The sequence below is a fragment of the Schistocerca serialis genome, chromosome 5 (genome assembly GCF_023864345.2).
Source record: "Schistocerca serialis cubense isolate TAMUIC-IGC-003099 chromosome 5, iqSchSeri2.2, whole genome shotgun sequence".
Classification (NCBI taxonomy): Eukaryota; Metazoa; Arthropoda; class Insecta; order Orthoptera; family Acrididae; genus Schistocerca; species Schistocerca serialis.
Window position 1 is genome coordinate 760,700,403 of NC_064642.1, and position 18,834 is coordinate 760,719,236.

Consider the following 18,834-nt stretch of genomic DNA (forward strand, 5'->3'; position numbering starts at 1 on the left):
TAACCGTGTCAGCATGAGTTCTTTTGTTCCCTGGCGCACTTTTCAACTAGGGTAGAATCGCTTTCAAAGGCACTGGCCTCAGCTCTCTCATCATCCAGTACATCGCAATTGGACTTTATTTCAGACAAGTGTGTTTGAATTGTTGTTAGCACTTGAGCGAAGTTTTCCTGTGCGCTGCTGCGAGGTCCTCTACATAACGTGCACTTTGACCGTGATCTCCATTCATACTAGAAAGTTTCATGTCTAGCTGATTTTACGTATTAGTAAATTTTGAATCTCATTTATTGGTTGCATCTGTCAACTGTGTCTTCAAGTTAGTACGCATATTTTCGAAGTCCTTCAAAAGTATTGTGACTTTTTGGTCTAAGATACTGAGACTTTGATCTAAATTGCTGATAAATTTTGCATGCAGGCTTCATTTCAGATAAACGTGTTTGAATTGTTGGTACCTCTTCAGTTAAGATTTCATGTGCACTTTGTAAACTACTGCGCCACTGCTATACTGACGTGCACTTTTGACCTTTATCTTCACTCATAGTAGAAAGTTTTTTGTATTGCTAATTGTACATATTAGTAAATTTTATATCTAATTTATTGGCTGCATTTGTTAACTGTCTCTTCAAGCTAGTATGCAAATTTTTGAAGTCGTTCGAAAGTGTTGTGACTTTTTGGTCTAAGGTACTGAGACTGATCTAAATTGCCTAGACCAGTGGACAGACAAGTTTGTGATTTTTGTAGTCAAGTCTGTACTTCACTCAGCGTTCATTTTATTAATTTCTGTAAGTATTTTTCTATGGTTGATACCTGCGAATGATTGTATAATATGCGTATAGCCTGAGTATGTGTGTGCCCATTCGATTCACTCGATATCACGCTCGAAAAATTTGCTACGTCTGTTGCATTGTTTCTATCCAAATTATTTTGAAAACAGACATGTCCTATTGAGGATTGTGAATTAACATCGTCAGCTGTTAGCCATGTGATATAATTTGATCTAACATTATGTCCATTCACTGCAGTTGAGTTCAGTTGTACTACATGTGCAAACAAAGTTGAAACTCGGCGCTGTGGCTGATGGGAGTCGCTCCAGTCAGCCAGCGCGCTGAGTGTCAACTTTGGTGTGGGAATAATAAATTGTTTTTGCGATGGCCATATTGCCATTCTGTTGCAGTGCATTGTCATTTTCATTATCTAATACATTAGATTCTGATTCAGTATTTTCGTAAGCACTACTGTTAGTATTAATTTTCTCATCGACATTTGATTCCATTTTTACTGACAGTAAAAGGTATAACTGTAACTGAATTTTTAAATATAACAGAAACTCAATAGTTGTGGAAAATTTCACTCATACGTTCGCACCAAGATGGCGTCTCATTATCGTCACTGTTACACATATGAAACATGTTTTTTATTGTAATGAAAAACCAACCCTACCACAAATATTGTTGCTTGCAAAAAGGGTTTAAGCAGGTTAAGGATCAGAATAATGTAGCAAAATTGCTGTTGCGTCCCATAATCAGTGGAATATTCTTGATCCTACCTTTTGTTGATATCCTTCTGTTCACATTCACTAAAGTTCAATTACTTGTCTCTGGAGGAAATTTTCTTTAGTGTCCATAATGTTATTAAAATATTAAGTTACAAGTTCTCTCTACCGGTTGGTAGGACATGTTCTGAGGCATCAAGGGATCACAAATTTAGCATTGGAGGGCAGCATGGAGGGTAAAAATCGTATAGGGAGACCAAGAGATGAATACATTAAGCAGATTCAGAAGGATGTAGGTTGCAGTAAGTACTGGGAGATGAAGAAGCTTGCACAGGATAGAGTAGCATGGAGAGCTGCACCAAACCAGTCTCAGGACTGAAGACCACAACAACAACAGTTCTCACGTAATGCATTATTAACTAAACTCTGCCCAAACAGTCCTTGGAGGCCCAACAGTACTGACCGACTTCCGTATCATCCTCAGCTCCAAGGCGTCACTGGATGCAGATATGGAGAGGCATGTGGTCAGCACACCTCTCCTGGTCATTGTCAGTTTTTGTGACAGGAGCCCCTACTTCCCCATCAAGTATCTCCTCAATTGGCCTGACAAGGGCTGAGTGCACCCCACTTGCCAACAGCACTTGGCAGGCTGGACAGTCACCCATCCAATTGCTAGCCAAGCCCAACAGCACTTCACTTCAATGATCTGACAGGAACTCGTGTTACCGTTGTCGTGAGGCTGTTGGCGCATAATAGATTGCACCTCTCACAGATTAGTTGAGTATTAATCGCCATCTTAATGTGCAGGATCAGGAGAAATATTCGATACAAACCGTTGGCTTTGGCCAGTGACATAATGTTCATTGCTGATGTCATGTCACCTTTTGGTGCATATATTCACAGTATTGTTGTTAGTTGGCGAAGCCAGTGAATGTAATGTTAAAAACGACCAGACTGTGGTGACAGACTGATCTGTAGCTTCACCTGAGGTCTATTAGTTTGGAAAGTGATATTGGTTGTGAGTGGTGATGTCAAAAAATGTGATATTAAAGAAATCTGGTTGTGCTCACATACTGATGTGTAGCTGAGCCAAGTTAAAAAATAAATGAATAAAACAATTGTCAGTAACATCATGTTATAGTCGCACTTTGCTTACTGCATTTGTCGCATGTTTCAAATGTCACTGGTCAATGCCAGTGACCTGAATTGAATATTCCTCTACATCAGCACTGCATTTCATGAGCATATACAGAGCTTCAGAAAGACTGAGTGTCACAGGGTTTTAACTTACAGAGATGATTACAGTGAGTAGGGAATGCTATTTAGTATCCATTTGAAAAAGACTACTTCAGCACCACTTCGATGGAAGCTTATTCATTGTGTCAGAAGCTTATTCCTTGTGTCTCATGATACATTGTGTGTTGAGTATGAATAACACCTAAGGAAAAAATGCCAGGTGGGGCAATCAAAACTACCCACAATGGACATAGTTTTTAACCCATGACATAATTAAGCAGTGGCATATGACATACATTCACAAACAGAAGGAACAAAATACATGAAGAGCATTTAATCTGTGACTATTACAAGGATATATCTATTCACGCTGTATGTGCAGGGCATCAATACAAAATATAAATAATTGAAATAAAATTGCTGGGATGAAGAATATTCAACACTGCAGTATTTTAAAATATTTAAAGGCACACAAATCATCATTGGGACATTTGGGTCAGAATTTAATTTGAATTACTCTCAGCCAGAAATTAAATTACAAATTAGCATAAACAATCTCTAAAGAAACAAAAGCTACAGCCTCGTAACATGCACCTATTACAAAGTGCAAAAAAACATGAATATTTCATCTACATTACATTCTTGCATGGTTGGTGGGGGGAAGGGAGGTGGCTGTTGGCAGTCACTATCACACTCTTTGTTGTAGACTCCCCCTGCAAATTTTGTAACAAATATGTACATAATATGCATCAAAATACTGGCCTATGTCAGTTATCTAATGTAGATTCTCAGAATTTACCTTGCAATTTCAGTTTTTATGGTGAAAGGTTCGTCAAAAAAAAAAACATTAAATACAGTGCAAATGTAAACATTAGGTAATGCCATAGGTCAGCCTATTGCCACAACTTTTAACTCACAACCACAGTATCATCTTAAACCTAACAAAGAACGTGGGCTATGCCATAGATCAGTTGCCACAGTCAAGAATTCAGGGTGTGGTGGGGTCCAATATCACCCACTAGCTCCTTTTAATTCACTACAATTTTGTGTAAATCAACATCTTCCTTTTGGCAACAGCATTCATTTACAGTTGCGAGCTTTCCGAGTGAGCACTAAATCATGACGACTTCTCAACAGAGACATCTGTCATGTTGCTCGGTAGTTCAGCTCTCCATTGCAAAGGATCACGGTAGTGAGACCGTAGAGACATCTATCGGTTTGCTGTCCTTTGCAAAGGATCATGGTATTGAGACCATAGAGACATCTATGGGTTTGCGCAGTGATTGAGCATCCCCATACCAGAAAGCCCTAAATGCCTATCAGCACGTTGCTTCCTTGTTTATCATCTTACATATACCTCCGTGAAATCATAAAGCAAGTGCCATTACACCAGATGAAAGTCAGGTTGGTATTCCACCACTGTCCAGAGCTCTCCAGATACGTCTTCAGCCTGACTAAAGCAGAATTATCTTCAATAATGAGGCCTGCTTCAGAGTGAACCCCGGTTTACCAGTGAAAATGTGTATGGAGACGGTCCGGACTTTGGTGTGCCAAGCTATCACCAGACGTATGACACAACAACAAGGAGTGATGGTCTGGGGTGCCATTTCTTTTCATAGCAGATCCATTTGGTTGCCATATTCTAAGCCTTATTTTGTCGCCTTTCATGGAAAGCACTCCTGGGCTTACATTTCAGCAAGATAATGCCTGCTCACACAAGGTGAGAGTTTCTACTGCTTGTCTTCATGTTTGCCAAACTCTACCTTAGCCAGCAATGTCACCAGATCTCTCCCCAATCGAGAACGTTTGGAGCATTATGGACAGGGCTCTCCAACCAGATAAGGATTTTGATGGTCTAAGGTGCCAGTTGGACAGAATTTGGCACGATATCCCTCAGTAGGACATCCAACAACTATGTCATTCAGTACCAAGTTGACCAGCTGCCTGCACAAGGGCCAGAGGTTAACAGAGTGTTGTTCTCTGTGCTAATTGTATTGCTCTTTGGTTTTTCAGGTTCCGAAAACTGCCATCTGGAGAAGGTTGCAAGAAGCACAGAAAATGCCATCAAAGAACCATGAGCAAGCTGCTGAGACTGGAGTTAACACAGCAATGGAATCAATACAAGAGCAACCAGAATTTTCTTTTCATGATGTAGGTCACATATATATATATATATATATATATATATATATATATATATATATATATATATATATGAGGAATAAAGTTTAATTATCACCTCCAAAAAATAAAATCATTTAATTAAATTTTAGTTTATTGGCAGTTACATGTATGTGGTCCTGTTACATGCCTGTAGCGGTGTAGGTACTATGGCACAAGGATTTTAACGTTTACCTTGACTGCAAACAAATACCTTTAAGCAATTAGCCTACATAGCTTTATTTCATGAAGGTGGTAATCTCATATAATATCATGGATAATTTAATCAGAAATGTAGATATATCATACTACAGGCTTGTGGCTTCAAAATTATGCAGAAGTGAATCCGCAAGTCATACACAATTCATAATGCGTTTTACAACAGCCGATATAAAAATTACAAAATATGGTGACTGCACAACTTGCCAAAGAGTCTGTAGGTACTGAAACACAGTCGAAGATAATTTTGTTTAGTAAATTTCATGTTGCTAGTATTCTGTTGCAACATATTTATTCCTTGTAGCAGTAAGTATTAAAAAATTAAGTAAAATGTTTGAAAACATTACTGGGCTCATTTCAAAGGTGTTCACTATTTTACAACAATGATAATTCCAGGGTGGGAACTACAAAGAGAAATGAAGAAAGGCATCACCTCTTTTATTGATAATTGATATATGGCCTTTATCACACAAAACTAATTAACTTTAAACTCTCTATTCTTTTTTAGTGTAAGTAAACACACACACACACACAGAGAAAGAGAGAGAGAGAGAGAGAGAGAGAGAGAGAGAGAGAGAGAGAGTCATTGTTTTTGCTGTTGTGGACCTCAGTGCGAAGACTGGTTTGATGTTCCTCTTCAAGACAGTGTATCATGTACAGGCCCCTTCATACCTGCATAACTTCTGAAACCTATGCCCATTTTAACATGCTTACTGTAGTCAAACCTTGATCTCCTACCCGTGTCTGGCTATCCAGATTTACGCATCCGGCCATCCAGATTCAGGTTTTCTGTGATTTTCCTAAATTGCTACAGGCAAATGCCAGGGTGATTCCTTTGATAAGACATGGCCAATTTCCTTCCCCTTGACACAATCTGAGCAAGTTCTCCCTTGCAAATGACCTCGATGTCGAAGGGACATTAACCACAATCTTCCTTCCTTCCTTGCTCTCCCTCTACAATGTTTAACCCTACACACTTACCTCCAGTACTAAACTGATAATTCCAAGATGCTTCAGGATGTATCCTATCAGCGAATCTTTGCTTTTTCTGTGATCGTAGTGGTAACATAGTCCAAATTATATTGGTTCTTAGGTTGAAAATCAGTTGGAAATTTCTTTCCCTCAAAGTTATTTATTAATTAGTACATGAGCTACAAGTAAATGCTTTTTTTTCTTTTCTTAGGTTTCAACACAGATACCTGTGACATACATTGATGAATCAGATTTCCATGAAACATCCCTCATTATACTAACCACTGACATGGACAATGGTGTAGAATTACAAGAGCAAAATAATCTGCTGATGGAAAGGTAATGAGCTACAGTGAAACAGGTGCTGTAGTATAAGTTTTAATTAGTTAAAGAAACTCTTAATGTGAGAACAACAAAATGTATCAAAAGACACCTTTCAACTTTTATTTTCACATAACAAATTCAGTTTTTAACATTTTTTCCACTAAGGTTCATAATTCTTTATTTCTTCTACTTTTAACAATGATGTATAGCAGTTTTCATGGAAATTTTATAATATACCTGTATATATATGTAGAACAGCAGGAGGGGTCAATTAATCCTGATAATTTATAAAGTATTTCTCTTTCGTAATTATAAAAGTACTTGCATTGCATTTTGCTTTTGTCAACAGAACACTGCCTGATGATGTACGCTTTGTGCACAAGGTCAACATGCCGGTCTTCGTCACATTGCTTGACACCTGTGTTTCGTGTATTGGTGTTATTACTCTCCCCATCAGTTAGTGTTGTATTTTCTTTTTTTCTGTAAAGGGGTTTTTCAGATGAGGTGGTAGAGCAGTTTTACTAATGAAGAGGTTTTTCAAATACTGAATCAGACTTACTGGGTTCAGATGGTGATTTTCTGACAGAGACAGTGGATGATAAAAGATAATGAGACTGAGGAGGAGTTACTGTCTTCAGAAGTCTCTCCATGTCAGTTCTCCCTGTTGCAGTTTGAGAGTCAAGTGCCACAACAACAGTGAAGATGGCAGCAAGAAATAGAATGGAATGGGAGTTTGTTAGCACACTGTTGTGTGTAAGAAGGGCTGATTTTCAATGTCTTGAAGGAGGCACAAGGGTCCATTACATATGCATGCTACCAAGTAGATAACTCCATCATCAGTGCCTTCTACTTTTTTCATTGATGCTGTATATTCTTAAAGAAACCACACAGATTCAAATGCTCAGAATGAAATGAAAACATCCTTTGACTGTGTCATTTAAAGAATTGGAGGCAGTCACTGCTATTGTATATGCTAGAGGCGTTTCCTTCGATCTTCTTTGGTCGCACTCCTCCGCTTTGATGCGAAGTCATCATAAGCTCAAATAAATAAATAAATAAATGTCAAAATAGAATGTATAAAGGTAACAATACCATTGACGTCTGTGAGAAACAAAAACACCATCTGTGGAAAATGAATACAAAAATGCTTGGAAACAAACAAGTAAAATAAAGAATAAGTATTGGAACCTTTTGAAATAGGTCACATTGCTGAATAGAGGAAAAGCAACATTTTTGTACCCACAACAGTAAGCTAAAGGTGTTAGAACTTTGAGCGAAAGATTTGATTGAAATGTGTACACACTGCATAAATGAAAGGAACAAATATTGATCTTATCCTCACCCTTTCAGATATGAATTTTTTTCTGGATGAAGAAAAATTATTCTTTATGTGGTCATACTCCTAGGTGATTTTTTAATATTTTATATGCAAGATTTATGGAAAAATATACACCCATTTTCAAAACATACTTTGTACACGTGGCTTGGTTTTGTGGACTAAAATAACTAATCATGAAATATTCTCTGTGGCAGTAAATAGTAGAATGATCATTCAGTAATTGCCCTGCAAAAACAACAACAATTTTCGATTATACAGTGGAATATAGCAAAACAACCACATCTGTGTATTCTAGTGGTCGTGAGCTGCTACACACTGCTACACTGACTTGCTGATATTTTCATACTAATGCCCAAGAGTTGCCAGCACTTGTGCATAATGGAAAGGTGGAACATTCAGAAATGTGTGCATCAGGTTTCCATTGGGAAAAATACTTTTGTTGCAGCTAAGACACAGTAAAAATTAATGTGTACAATTGTAGCCAGAGAGTCTGAATGGGTTAACTGAGTTATAGATTTTTAATATGAATCTCATTATGGTTTAGATAGCCACTTCCAACTGTTTTCGGGCTATTCAGTTCATCTGTTTTGTAATGTTAAACACGAGTTATTGATATCAATTTAACAGCGGTCAGAAAGGATAGGTTGCTACTCACCACATAGAGGAGTCACAAACAGGCACAATGAAAAAGAATGCTAGACACAATTCAGCTATCAGACTAAGTACTTCATGTAATGTAGACAACAAAAAGCTCACACATAAAGCGCAACCTACACACAAATAGTGTAGCTGAATTCTTTTTCATTGTGCCTGTTTGCCACACCACACTCCCGTTGTTGTTATTCCAGCCTGTATATTCCATTGTGTGAAATGAATTTAAGTAACTTGTCCATGGATTCTTGACAAAACATCATAATTATTTCAGAAGAAGCAAAGTTTTTTTATGTATCTTGAACTTCTACTGCACCTGACCTAGTTTTCAAGTTCCAAGCCCATTTTCTAGTTTTACACCATTGCAAAGATGTTATTAATGCACAGCATTTTTCAACTGTTCTTGCATCATTCACAGCTCATGAGTATTTATAATAAGTGTATAAAAGAGAAGTGGGGATAGTAACTGAATAAATGGAGAGGATGGGAAATCAGTCGGCTTTTTCTTTAATAATTTTGGTAGTACTAAGGAATGAACAAACTTGGTTTAATCAATTCAAGAGGAGTTGGGAATGGTTCTTCAAGTTTTTTTTTTAAGTAATCAGTTATTTCAAGACCTCCAAGTATTTGTGTTTTAACCCAAACAGAGGACTGCAATATCTTTTAAAATTAATATCTTCTTTACACTGGACTCAGTTTTGTACAATTTTGAGCATCTGTAGAGCTCTTTCAATCTATTGCAGACTCAACACCTTGTTTTTCCTTTGAAGTAGGAGCCACACTCCACTTTTATTCCTCTGAGACAGCTTGGTTCAGAAGAATAGTTCATCACTGCATATTTTGTTGGTTTCCAAACATACATATTCTGATAGATTAGCTGTCAAAAAACAACATATCATTTTTTGGCTATCCTTTGGGATACTGCTGTATGGAATACGAGAGCCTTTCTTTTCTTGGTTTTGTTGTAGATTACAGAATATTTGGCCCATAAAGCTACAATTTTGTAAAAGAAAAAAAGAAAATGTTCATTTTACCACCTGGTAAATAGACTTTTTCTTCTAAATTTGGTATTTTAATTTTTAGTAATTTTCCTTTGTAGGTGTTTGTTTGTTCTTTGTAATAATATTGCTGTTATTTCTCATACCAAAACCAATGGCTGAATGCAGTTTAGCTAGCCTGAAAACATCAAATTTCACCACCTGAAGATGAGAATGTAATTGTCCAATTGCATCTCATCAGAAAAAAAATCCATTGTCCTAAATGAGCTATTTTCCATGTGCACATAAAAAGAAAAACAACAGTAAACAAAGGTTGAAAGAAAAGTTTAAATCTGTATTACTAAAACACTATCTAGGAAACCGGCACCAGTTGCAGTGTAAGGACAGCATAAATTCAATTTTCAATATTTCGCGTAGTTATTGACTGAATGTAAAAAATTTAAAGCACTGCTATAATCTACTCATTAAGAGGTATAATGTGAATGTTAAAAGTTTAACACAATAAGATACGTACTAATGTTAGAACCTGTGTGTGTTTGTCTTGAGGCAGTGTAACTGATGACATGCAAACACCCAGATATCATTCGTTCAGTATCTGAGAATGGGAGCTCTTACTGACTTCCAACAAAATTTACCCATAATTTCGAACATTTACTCAGTGGCACCTCCCACAAAATGATAAAATGGATAAAAAATTATTGCTTACTACATTTTCACTGGTCATACAGTAAAATGGCATAATCAGGCATGACAATTTAATTTATTACTACTTTGCTACTAACTTAATTCACAGCACAGTTTTCAGACAGTATCCACATATTCCACGGCATATATCTGCAAAATTATGTCATTGTACGACACATACTTCAGGTGTTACAATGTCACAAACATTTAGATTTGCTTAAAGTGCCATGCAGAAAATGTGATACAGACCGATGACCTCAGCAGTTTGGTCCCATAGGAACTTAAAAAAAAAAGAAAGGTCAACACACTTTACAGACAGTATCTATGTACATTACTGAAAGTACCTACAAAATTATATCTTTGGATGGCACACAGCTCAGAAGATATGATGATGTAAACATTCAGGTGTATGAAACACTAGTTTTGTTTGAAATGGGGCTCACATTTCAGGCCTACATTCATACTGTGTTTCATAATGAGGTGGCAGTGTCTTACAACAGACTTCAAGCATAATTTCAAATCTTTCTTAAACTTGTCCTCTATTATATGCATAAAGGCATAGTAATCAGAGAAGGTGTATTATATACAGGAGTTCAGATTCTTTAAAGATTCAGGGGTTTGCTGGTTTCATACTAATGGTGCCCCCAAAAATGCTTAAGGCCAAGCACCTAAGTCTAAAAACAAAATCACAAGTACTTGCAATCTCACAAAATTTTGTACCAAACTGATGTTTACCCTCATATGCCTTTCATACATAAACAATGAAAACTTTGGGAATATTTGCACTACATTATTCTTATATGTTATCTTTATTAACTTTGAAAATCTTTTTTTTAAGTTATTATACCTCTATCCTCTTTTTTAACTAGTTGTCTCAATTATTTTTGGAATTCCTGGTTATATGTTTACCTCATTAAGCTTTAATTTATTGCAGGGTATCTTAATGCCTTGTAATATGTCATTAGTAAAATTTTATGGAGGAGCAAAGCTTAAGATCGGACTTCCAAATGTAGATTTGTTTTGTTCCTGAAAACAGCTCAAAACAAAACTTATTCTTGGGTTCTGTGAAAATGATGCCCATGATTTGTCTCTAATGATATTTTTGTTAACAGGCCACAAAATTCACATCTTCCTTCTTATCAGCAACTTTATCACTGTACTAGATTGTTTCTGAGTCATTTAGACAGTTTGTGAATCTGTCAGTGATTCTTCTCTGACTATTAATAAGAATGGTAAAATTACAGGGAAATAGAATGGCTGGCTGTTAGAAACGTCAAGCAGGTGAAATTACTATTACTGCATATAGAAGTATACAAATAGTAATCTCAGTTTTCGGAATTGTATGTTCTTTCTTCAAGAAAGAAAGGGGGTCAGTCAGGAAGGATAGGAAAGGGTGTGGAAGGGGGGAACCTGCTGTAAGAATAAAGGTAGGCAAAGGTGGAAGTGAAGGTATCTCAGAGAGTACAAGGTCAAAGATAATACAGTAGTCAACACAATGGAAAATTCACTTAAGAGATAATAAAAAGGTGAGATTAAGAAGGTAGGTTACAAGAGAAAGAGAAATGAAAAGTGGGTAGAATAATGAAATTAATAAATACGAAGAAAAAATTAGATGGGAAAATGAGAAAATACATTAGGAAGTAATTGAGTAAATAATGCATTTGTGTCAAAGAAAAATTCAGTCAAGAAAACTAATAAATTATTAGACAGAATTGCTGGGGGTGAAATATGTAGTACTGCCAGTAGACTTGTGTAAAAAAAAGTGACACACTACACAGCCTTTTGGAATTACTAGTTCAGGAATGAAAGGCATATAAGTTGGGGAAGGTTAAAAAGGAAGGGCAAGTCACTCAGACCCCAGGAGACAAGAGAGAGACACCTGTGGTGAGGATGAGAGTAAGCCAGATATGAGTAGTTAATGTAGGCTATACCCAAAAGGGGGCAGAATGAATAACGGGATGTGCTGGAGAATGTGTTCCCATTTCTGGAGTTAATGGAAACTGGTACTGGGTAGGAGAATTCAGATGGTACTTGTGATATGATAGGCACTCTGGTCTTTTCAGTCATGCTGTTGAGTGTCCTCAGCAACTGGGTACCGCATGTCTCCAAGATGGACAGTAGTTAATAACTAATAGTTTAAGTCTTTATCTCACAAAGGCTTTTATTGTGCGATTTCAAAGAAGCAAAAATGATGTGTTGCCTTCAGTAGTAGACACTAGTGGCCACATAATAAATGAAAACCCCCGGTATAAAATTTCTTAGAGTACATTGGTTAACACTTTAAAACACAGTAATGCCTGCACAGCTGATTGAGAATATCAGTTCAGTGTATTTTCTTTTAACAGACTTTCTTGATTACTACCCTAATTACACCCCAGACTTTCTTGATTAAGACCCTAATTACACTTATTTTTTCCAGTTGTTCCCCATATTCTGCCAAATGGAGGAACCCAGAAAGTAATGCAGAGAAAACGTTATGTTTGTGCCTATTCTGTTTCCACATGGTGAGAGGAACTGTTTCTTTGGTTCCTATTTGTATACTGTTATAGCTTTATTTTACAGAGCAAATACTGGCTATAACTCATTATCTGGAATATCCTTTCTTTGTGCTTGTGCAGCAAGGTAGGCAGGGAGCTTCAGGTGCCTGGAAAATAGGAGGTAGATTCTGACAGACCGAGAAAGTAGGTGGTCCGTGGCTGGAGAGGTCAGTTGTAAGTTGCACTTCGCATGAAAGCAACACTTCCAGATTTGAGTCCCAGTCTGGCAACAAGAGAATTTTCACATTCATTTTCAGGGGACATCTGCATGGAAGAGTCATCTCAAATGACATTTCAATGGCCTATCCATTTATGAAGTTAACTGAAAATTTTACACAAAATAAAGTAATAAAGGACAGGCAACCACTCACCTATAGCTAACTGAAGTGTTGTGCGCAAAAATGAACAACAGTAAACAGAATTTACATTAGTTTTCGAGCTCTTGATCTTTCTCCAGTAGAAGTCAACACACACACACACACACACACACACACACACACACACACACACACAGAGCTGTAGTGAGACTGACTCTGTAACTCAAGTCTTTCAATCATGCCAATAATGCACCAAAAAAATGTTATTCTTTACTCTGTTTTTTCTCTGTTTTAGGCAACAGGAAGAGGGGTGTGCCAAGAAATAGGTATAGAAGTCTGAGTTAACCATGAAGAACAGAAGCTGTTGTCTTTTTATTAATGTCTACACAGAGAAATGTGTGACTTTAGGAATATTTGTATAGCTTTGAGGTGATGACTGAGTAAATACAAATTTTCTAATAATATTTTGTGACACAAAAATATGTATTTTTCAGCATTGAAGATGCAGTTTTCCTTTGTCCTAACGTTTGTTAGATCTGTGTCATTTTAAACAATGGAATGTAAAAACCTCTACACACAGTTTATTTCATTTATTCACGTAGTACCCATTTTCTCACATTCATGATACAATGGATAATATATTCGCCTATTTTTTGTCAGTATTCACAAGATGACATTGTATATTAAGGAAAAGTATCCCCTTATTCTCACAGCCGGTGGGACCCCCTCTCAATGTAGAGTCTGAGTAACCTGACCTTACTTCTTCAACTAATCCCTTTTACTTCCTTTTTCTAAAAGCTATATATAGTATTTTCTTTTGTTTTTAACTAGATGAAACACTTTTTTGTCTTCTTTTACAAAACTTTTTTAGTTTGTGTGACATAGGTTTTGAGTTGCTGGCCCATTTTCCGATACGCAGATTCCAAAGATGGCATCCAAGCAAAGATAAAAACATGTCAACCTCTTAAGTCATTAGTTCTGAACGTAACTGTAAAAGTTATCTATGTTGACTATTTTGGAGTAGTTACACTTATATTGTCCTACCTTTTGACATTTATTGTTGTTGTTGTTGTAGTCTTCAGTCCTGAGACTGGTTTGATGCAGCTCTCCATGCTACTCTATCCTGTGCAAGCTTCTTCATCTACCAGTACCTACTGCAACCTACATCCTTCTGAATCTGCTTAGTGTATTTATCTCTTGGTCTCCCTCTACGATTTCTACCCTCCACGCTGCCCTCCAATGCTAAATTTGTGATCCCTTGATGCCTCAAAACTGTCCTACCAACCGATCCCTTCTTCTAGTCAAGTTGTGCCACAAACTTCTCTTCTCCCCAATCCTATTCAATACCTCCTCATTAGTTACGTGATCTACCCACCTTATCTTCAGCATTCTTCTGTAGCACCACATTTCGAAAGCTTCTATTCTCTTCTTGTCCAAACTGGTTATCGTCCATGTTTCACTTCCATACATGGCTACACTCCATACAAATACTTTCAGAAATTACTTCCTGACACTTAAATCTATACTCGATGTTAACAAATTTCTCTTCTTCAGAAACGATTTCCTTGCCATTGCCAGTCTACATTTTATATCCTCTCTACTTCGACCATCATCAGTTATTTTACTCCCTAAATAGCAAAACTCCTTTACTACTTTAAGTGCCTCATTTCCTAATCTAATCCCCTCAGCATCACCCGATTTAATTTGACTACATTCCATTATCCTCGTTTTGCTTTTGTTGGTGTTCATCTTATATCCTCCTTTCAAGACACTGTCCATTCCGTTCAACTGCTCTTCCAAGTCCATTGCTGTCGCTGACAGAATTACAATGTCATTGGCGAACCTCAAAGTTTTTACTTCTTCTCCATGAATTTTAATACCTACTCCGAATTTTTCTTTTGTTTCCTTTGCTGCTTGCTCAATATACAGATTGAATAACATTGGGGAGAGGCTACAACCCTGTCTCACTCCTTTCCCAACCACTGCTTCCCTTTCAGGCCCCTCGACTCTTATAACTGCCATCTGGCCTCTGTACAAATTGTAAATAGCCTTTCGCTCCCTGTATTTTACCCCTGCCACCTTCAGAATTTGAAAGAGAGTATTCCAGTTAACGTTGTCAGAAGCTTTCTCTAAGTCTACAAATGCTAGAAACGTAGGTTTGCCTTTTCTTAATCTTTCTTCTAAGATAGGTCGTAAGGTTAGTATTGCCTCACGTGTTCCAACATTTCTACGGAATCCCAACTGATCTTCCCCGAGGTCCACTTCTACCAGTTTTTCCATTCATCTGTAAAGAATTCGCGTTAGTATTTTGCAGCTGTGACTTATTAAACTGATAGTTCGGTAATTTTCACATCTGTCAACACCTGCTTTCTTTGGGATTGGAATTATTGTATTCTTCTTGAAGTCTGTGGGTATTTCGCCTGTCTCATACATCTTGCTCACCAGATGGTAGAGTTTTGTCATGACTGGTTCTCCCAAGACCATCAGTAGTTCTAATGGAATGTTGTCTACTCCCGGGGCCTTGTTTTGGCTCAGGTCTTTCAGTGCTCTGTCAAACTCTTCACGCAGTATCTTATCTCCCATTTCATCTTCATCTACTTCCTCTTCCATTTCCATAATATTGTCCTCAAGTACATCGCCCTTGTATAAACCCTCTATATACTCCTTCCACCTTTCTGCCTTCCCTTCTTTGCTTAGAACTGGGTTGCCATCTGAGCTCTTGATATTCATACAAGTGGTTCTCTTTTCTCCAAAGGTCTCTTTAATTTTCCTGTAGGCAGTATCTATCTTACCCCTAGTGAGACAAGCCTCTACATCCTTACATTTGTCCTCTAGCCATCCCTGCTTAGCCATTTTGCACTTCCTGTCGATCTCATTTTTGAGACGTTTGTATTCCTTTTTGCCTGCTTCATTTACTGCATTTTTATATTTTCTCCTTTCATCAATTAAATTCAATATTTCTTCTGTTAACCAAGGATTTCTATTAGCCCTCATCTTTTTACCTACTTGATCCTCTGCTGCCTTCACTACTTCGTCCCTCAGAGCTACCCATTCTTCTTCTACTGTATTTCTTTCCCCAATTCCTGTCAATTGTTCCCTTATGCTCTCCCTGAAACTCTGTATAACCTCTGGTTCTTTCAGTTTATCCAGGTCCCATCTCCGTAAATTCCCACCTTTTTGCAGTTTCTTCAGTTTCAATCTGCAGTTCATAACCAATAGATTGTGGTTCCTAAATCTCTGTCTTACCATTATATAATCTATCTGATACCTTGTAGTATCTCCAGGATTCTTCCAGGTATACAACCTTCTTTTATGATTCTTGAACCAAGTGTTAGCTATGATTAAGTTATGCTCTGTGCAAAATTCTACAAGGCGGCTTCCTCTTTCATTTCTTAGCCCCAATCCATATTCACCTACTATGTTTCCTTCTCTCCCTTTTCCTACTGACGAATTCCAGTCACCCATGACTATTAAATTTTCGTCTCCCTTCACTACCTGAATAATTTCTTTTATCTCGTCATACATTTCATCAATTTCTTCATCATCTGCAGAGCTAGTGGGCATATAAACTTGTACTACTGTAGTAGGCATGGGCTTTGTGTCTATCTTGGCCACAATAATGCGTTCACTATGCTGTTTGTAGTAGCTAAGCCGCACTCCTATTTTTTTATTCATTATTAAACCTACTCCTGCATTACCCCTATTTGATTTTGTATTTATAACCCTGTAATCACCTGACCAAAAGTCTTGTTCCTCCTGCCACCGAACTTCACTAATTCCCACTATATCTAACTTTAACCTATCCATTTCCCTTTTTAAATTTTCTAACCTACCTGCCCGATTAAGGGATCTGACATTCCACGCTCCAATCCGTAGAACGCCAGTTTTCTTTCTCCTGATAACGACGTCCTCTTGAGTAGTCCCCGCCCGGAGATCCGAATGGGGGACTATTTTACCTCCGGAATATTTTACCCAAGAGGACGCCATCATCTTTTAATCATACAGTAAAGCTGCATTTCCTCGGGAAAATTTACGGCTGTAGTTTCCCCTTGCTTTCAGCCGTTCGCAGTACCAGCACAGCAAGGCCGTTTTGGTTAATGTTACAAGGCCAGATCAGTCAATCATCCGGACTGTTGCCCCTGCAACTACTGAAAAGGCTGCTGCCCCTCTTCAGGAACCACATGTTTGTCTGGCCTCTCAACAGATACCCCTCTGTTGTGGTTGCACCTACGGTACGGCCATCTGTATCGCTGAGGCACGCAAGCCTCCCCACCAACGGCAAGGTCCATGGTTCATGGGGGGGTGACATTTATTAGGACAACATTTAATATAACTATGAATAAACATACACTGGAATAGAGCTAAGAGAACAGAGATGGGTACTTGTGTTTTTAGCTGTTTGTGAATGAAGGCACCAAGGTTCCCCTTTTATGCTGAAGTTGCAACATTGTCTTACAGAGGTGAGTAACTGAATTGAGTCTGCTCATTCAGTTTTCTGCTCTTAAGTGTATCTATCAATAATTTGCCTCCCGAAGGTGAGCGCTGACCTGCCAATGTGTTGCTTTGTAATATTAAAGGAAAAAGGAACTATCACTTTAATATAATTTATTCATTGGCCCCAGGGAAACACAGTGACCATTTCGTAGAACTTTCCATTTTGCTATATTTTCACACATATGGTATAATTATGTGTTTCAACTTATTACAGTATTATCTTTGAAAATGCTACATAATAACTTATCAGTTAATGAGTTAATGTATAACATTTCCAAATGTCTAATGGTGACTCGGTAAGAAGTCCAGACTGGTGGTGATACCCAGTTGAGTGATTTGAGGCTGAAATGTATAATAATAATAATAATAATAATAATAATAATAATAATCATCATGATATTCCCTATGTCATTTATTCATTTACAAGTTAACTCACCAGATTTTACAAGTATTAAATAATAAAATAGCACCAATTGGTATTTTCTGTGACCTATCTAAGGCGCTTGACTATGTAGATCACAGTGTTCTCCTAAATAAATTGAAGTTTTATGGGAGTGATGGTATAGGCACCCAATGGATAATGACGTACTTAACCAAATACTGTCTGTTATTGTGCTTCTCAATCTTAGTGCTATTTGGTTAGGTTTGACATTATCCATTGGTTGGCCATACCGTCAATCCCACAATGTGGCCACGGCTCAAAAGGAGTGGTTAAAAGTAACCAGCCAGGAAAATTATCATCCCATCAGACTTCAAGAAGAATATAATAATTCCAATCCCAAAGAAAGGAGGTGGTGACAGATGTGAAAATTACTGAACTATCAGTTTAATAAGTCACGGCTGCAAAATACTAACGCGAATTCTTTACAGATGAATGGACAAACTAGTAGAAGCCGACCTCGGGGATGTTGGAACACGTGAGGCAATACTGACCCTACGACTTATCTCAGAAAATAGATTAAGGAAAGGCCAATCTACGTTTCTAGCATTTGTAGCCTATCCCCGATGTTATTCATTCAGTATATTGAGCAAGCATTAATGGAAACAAAAGAAAAATTTGGAGTAGGAATTAAAATCCATGGAGAAGAAATAAAAACTTTGAGGTTCGCCGATGACATTGTAATTCTGTCAGAGACAGCAAAGGACTTGGAAGAGCAGTTGAACGGAATGGACAGTGTCATGAAAGGAGGGTATGAGATGAACATCAACAAAAGGAAAACGAGGATAATGGAATGTAGTCGGATTAAGTCGGGTGATGCTGAGAGAATTAGATTAGGAAATGAGACACTTAAAGTAGTAAAGGAGTTTTGCTATTTGGGGAGCAAAATAACTGATGATGGTCGAAGTAGAGAGGATATAAAATGTAGACTGGCAATGGCAAGGAAAGTGTTTCTGAAGAAGAGAAATTTGTTAA

At 37.5% G+C, this 18,834-nt stretch overlaps 1 protein-coding gene across 1 annotated transcript in view; it reads left to right on the forward strand.

Moving 5' to 3' along the window:
- Positions 1–13,390, forward strand: part of LOC126480772 (protein bric-a-brac 2-like) — a 130,881-nt gene extending 117,491 nt beyond the window's left edge. The window contains exons 8-10 of the mRNA XM_050104072.1: positions 4,739–4,876; positions 6,288–6,415; positions 13,222–13,390. Coding sequence (XP_049960029.1) covers positions 4,739–4,876; positions 6,288–6,415; positions 13,222–13,252 — 297 coding nt within the window. The 3' untranslated portion in view covers positions 13,253–13,390. The remainder of the gene's footprint in view (positions 1–4,738; positions 4,877–6,287; positions 6,416–13,221) is intronic.
- Positions 13,391–18,834: the final 5,444 nt, after the last annotated feature.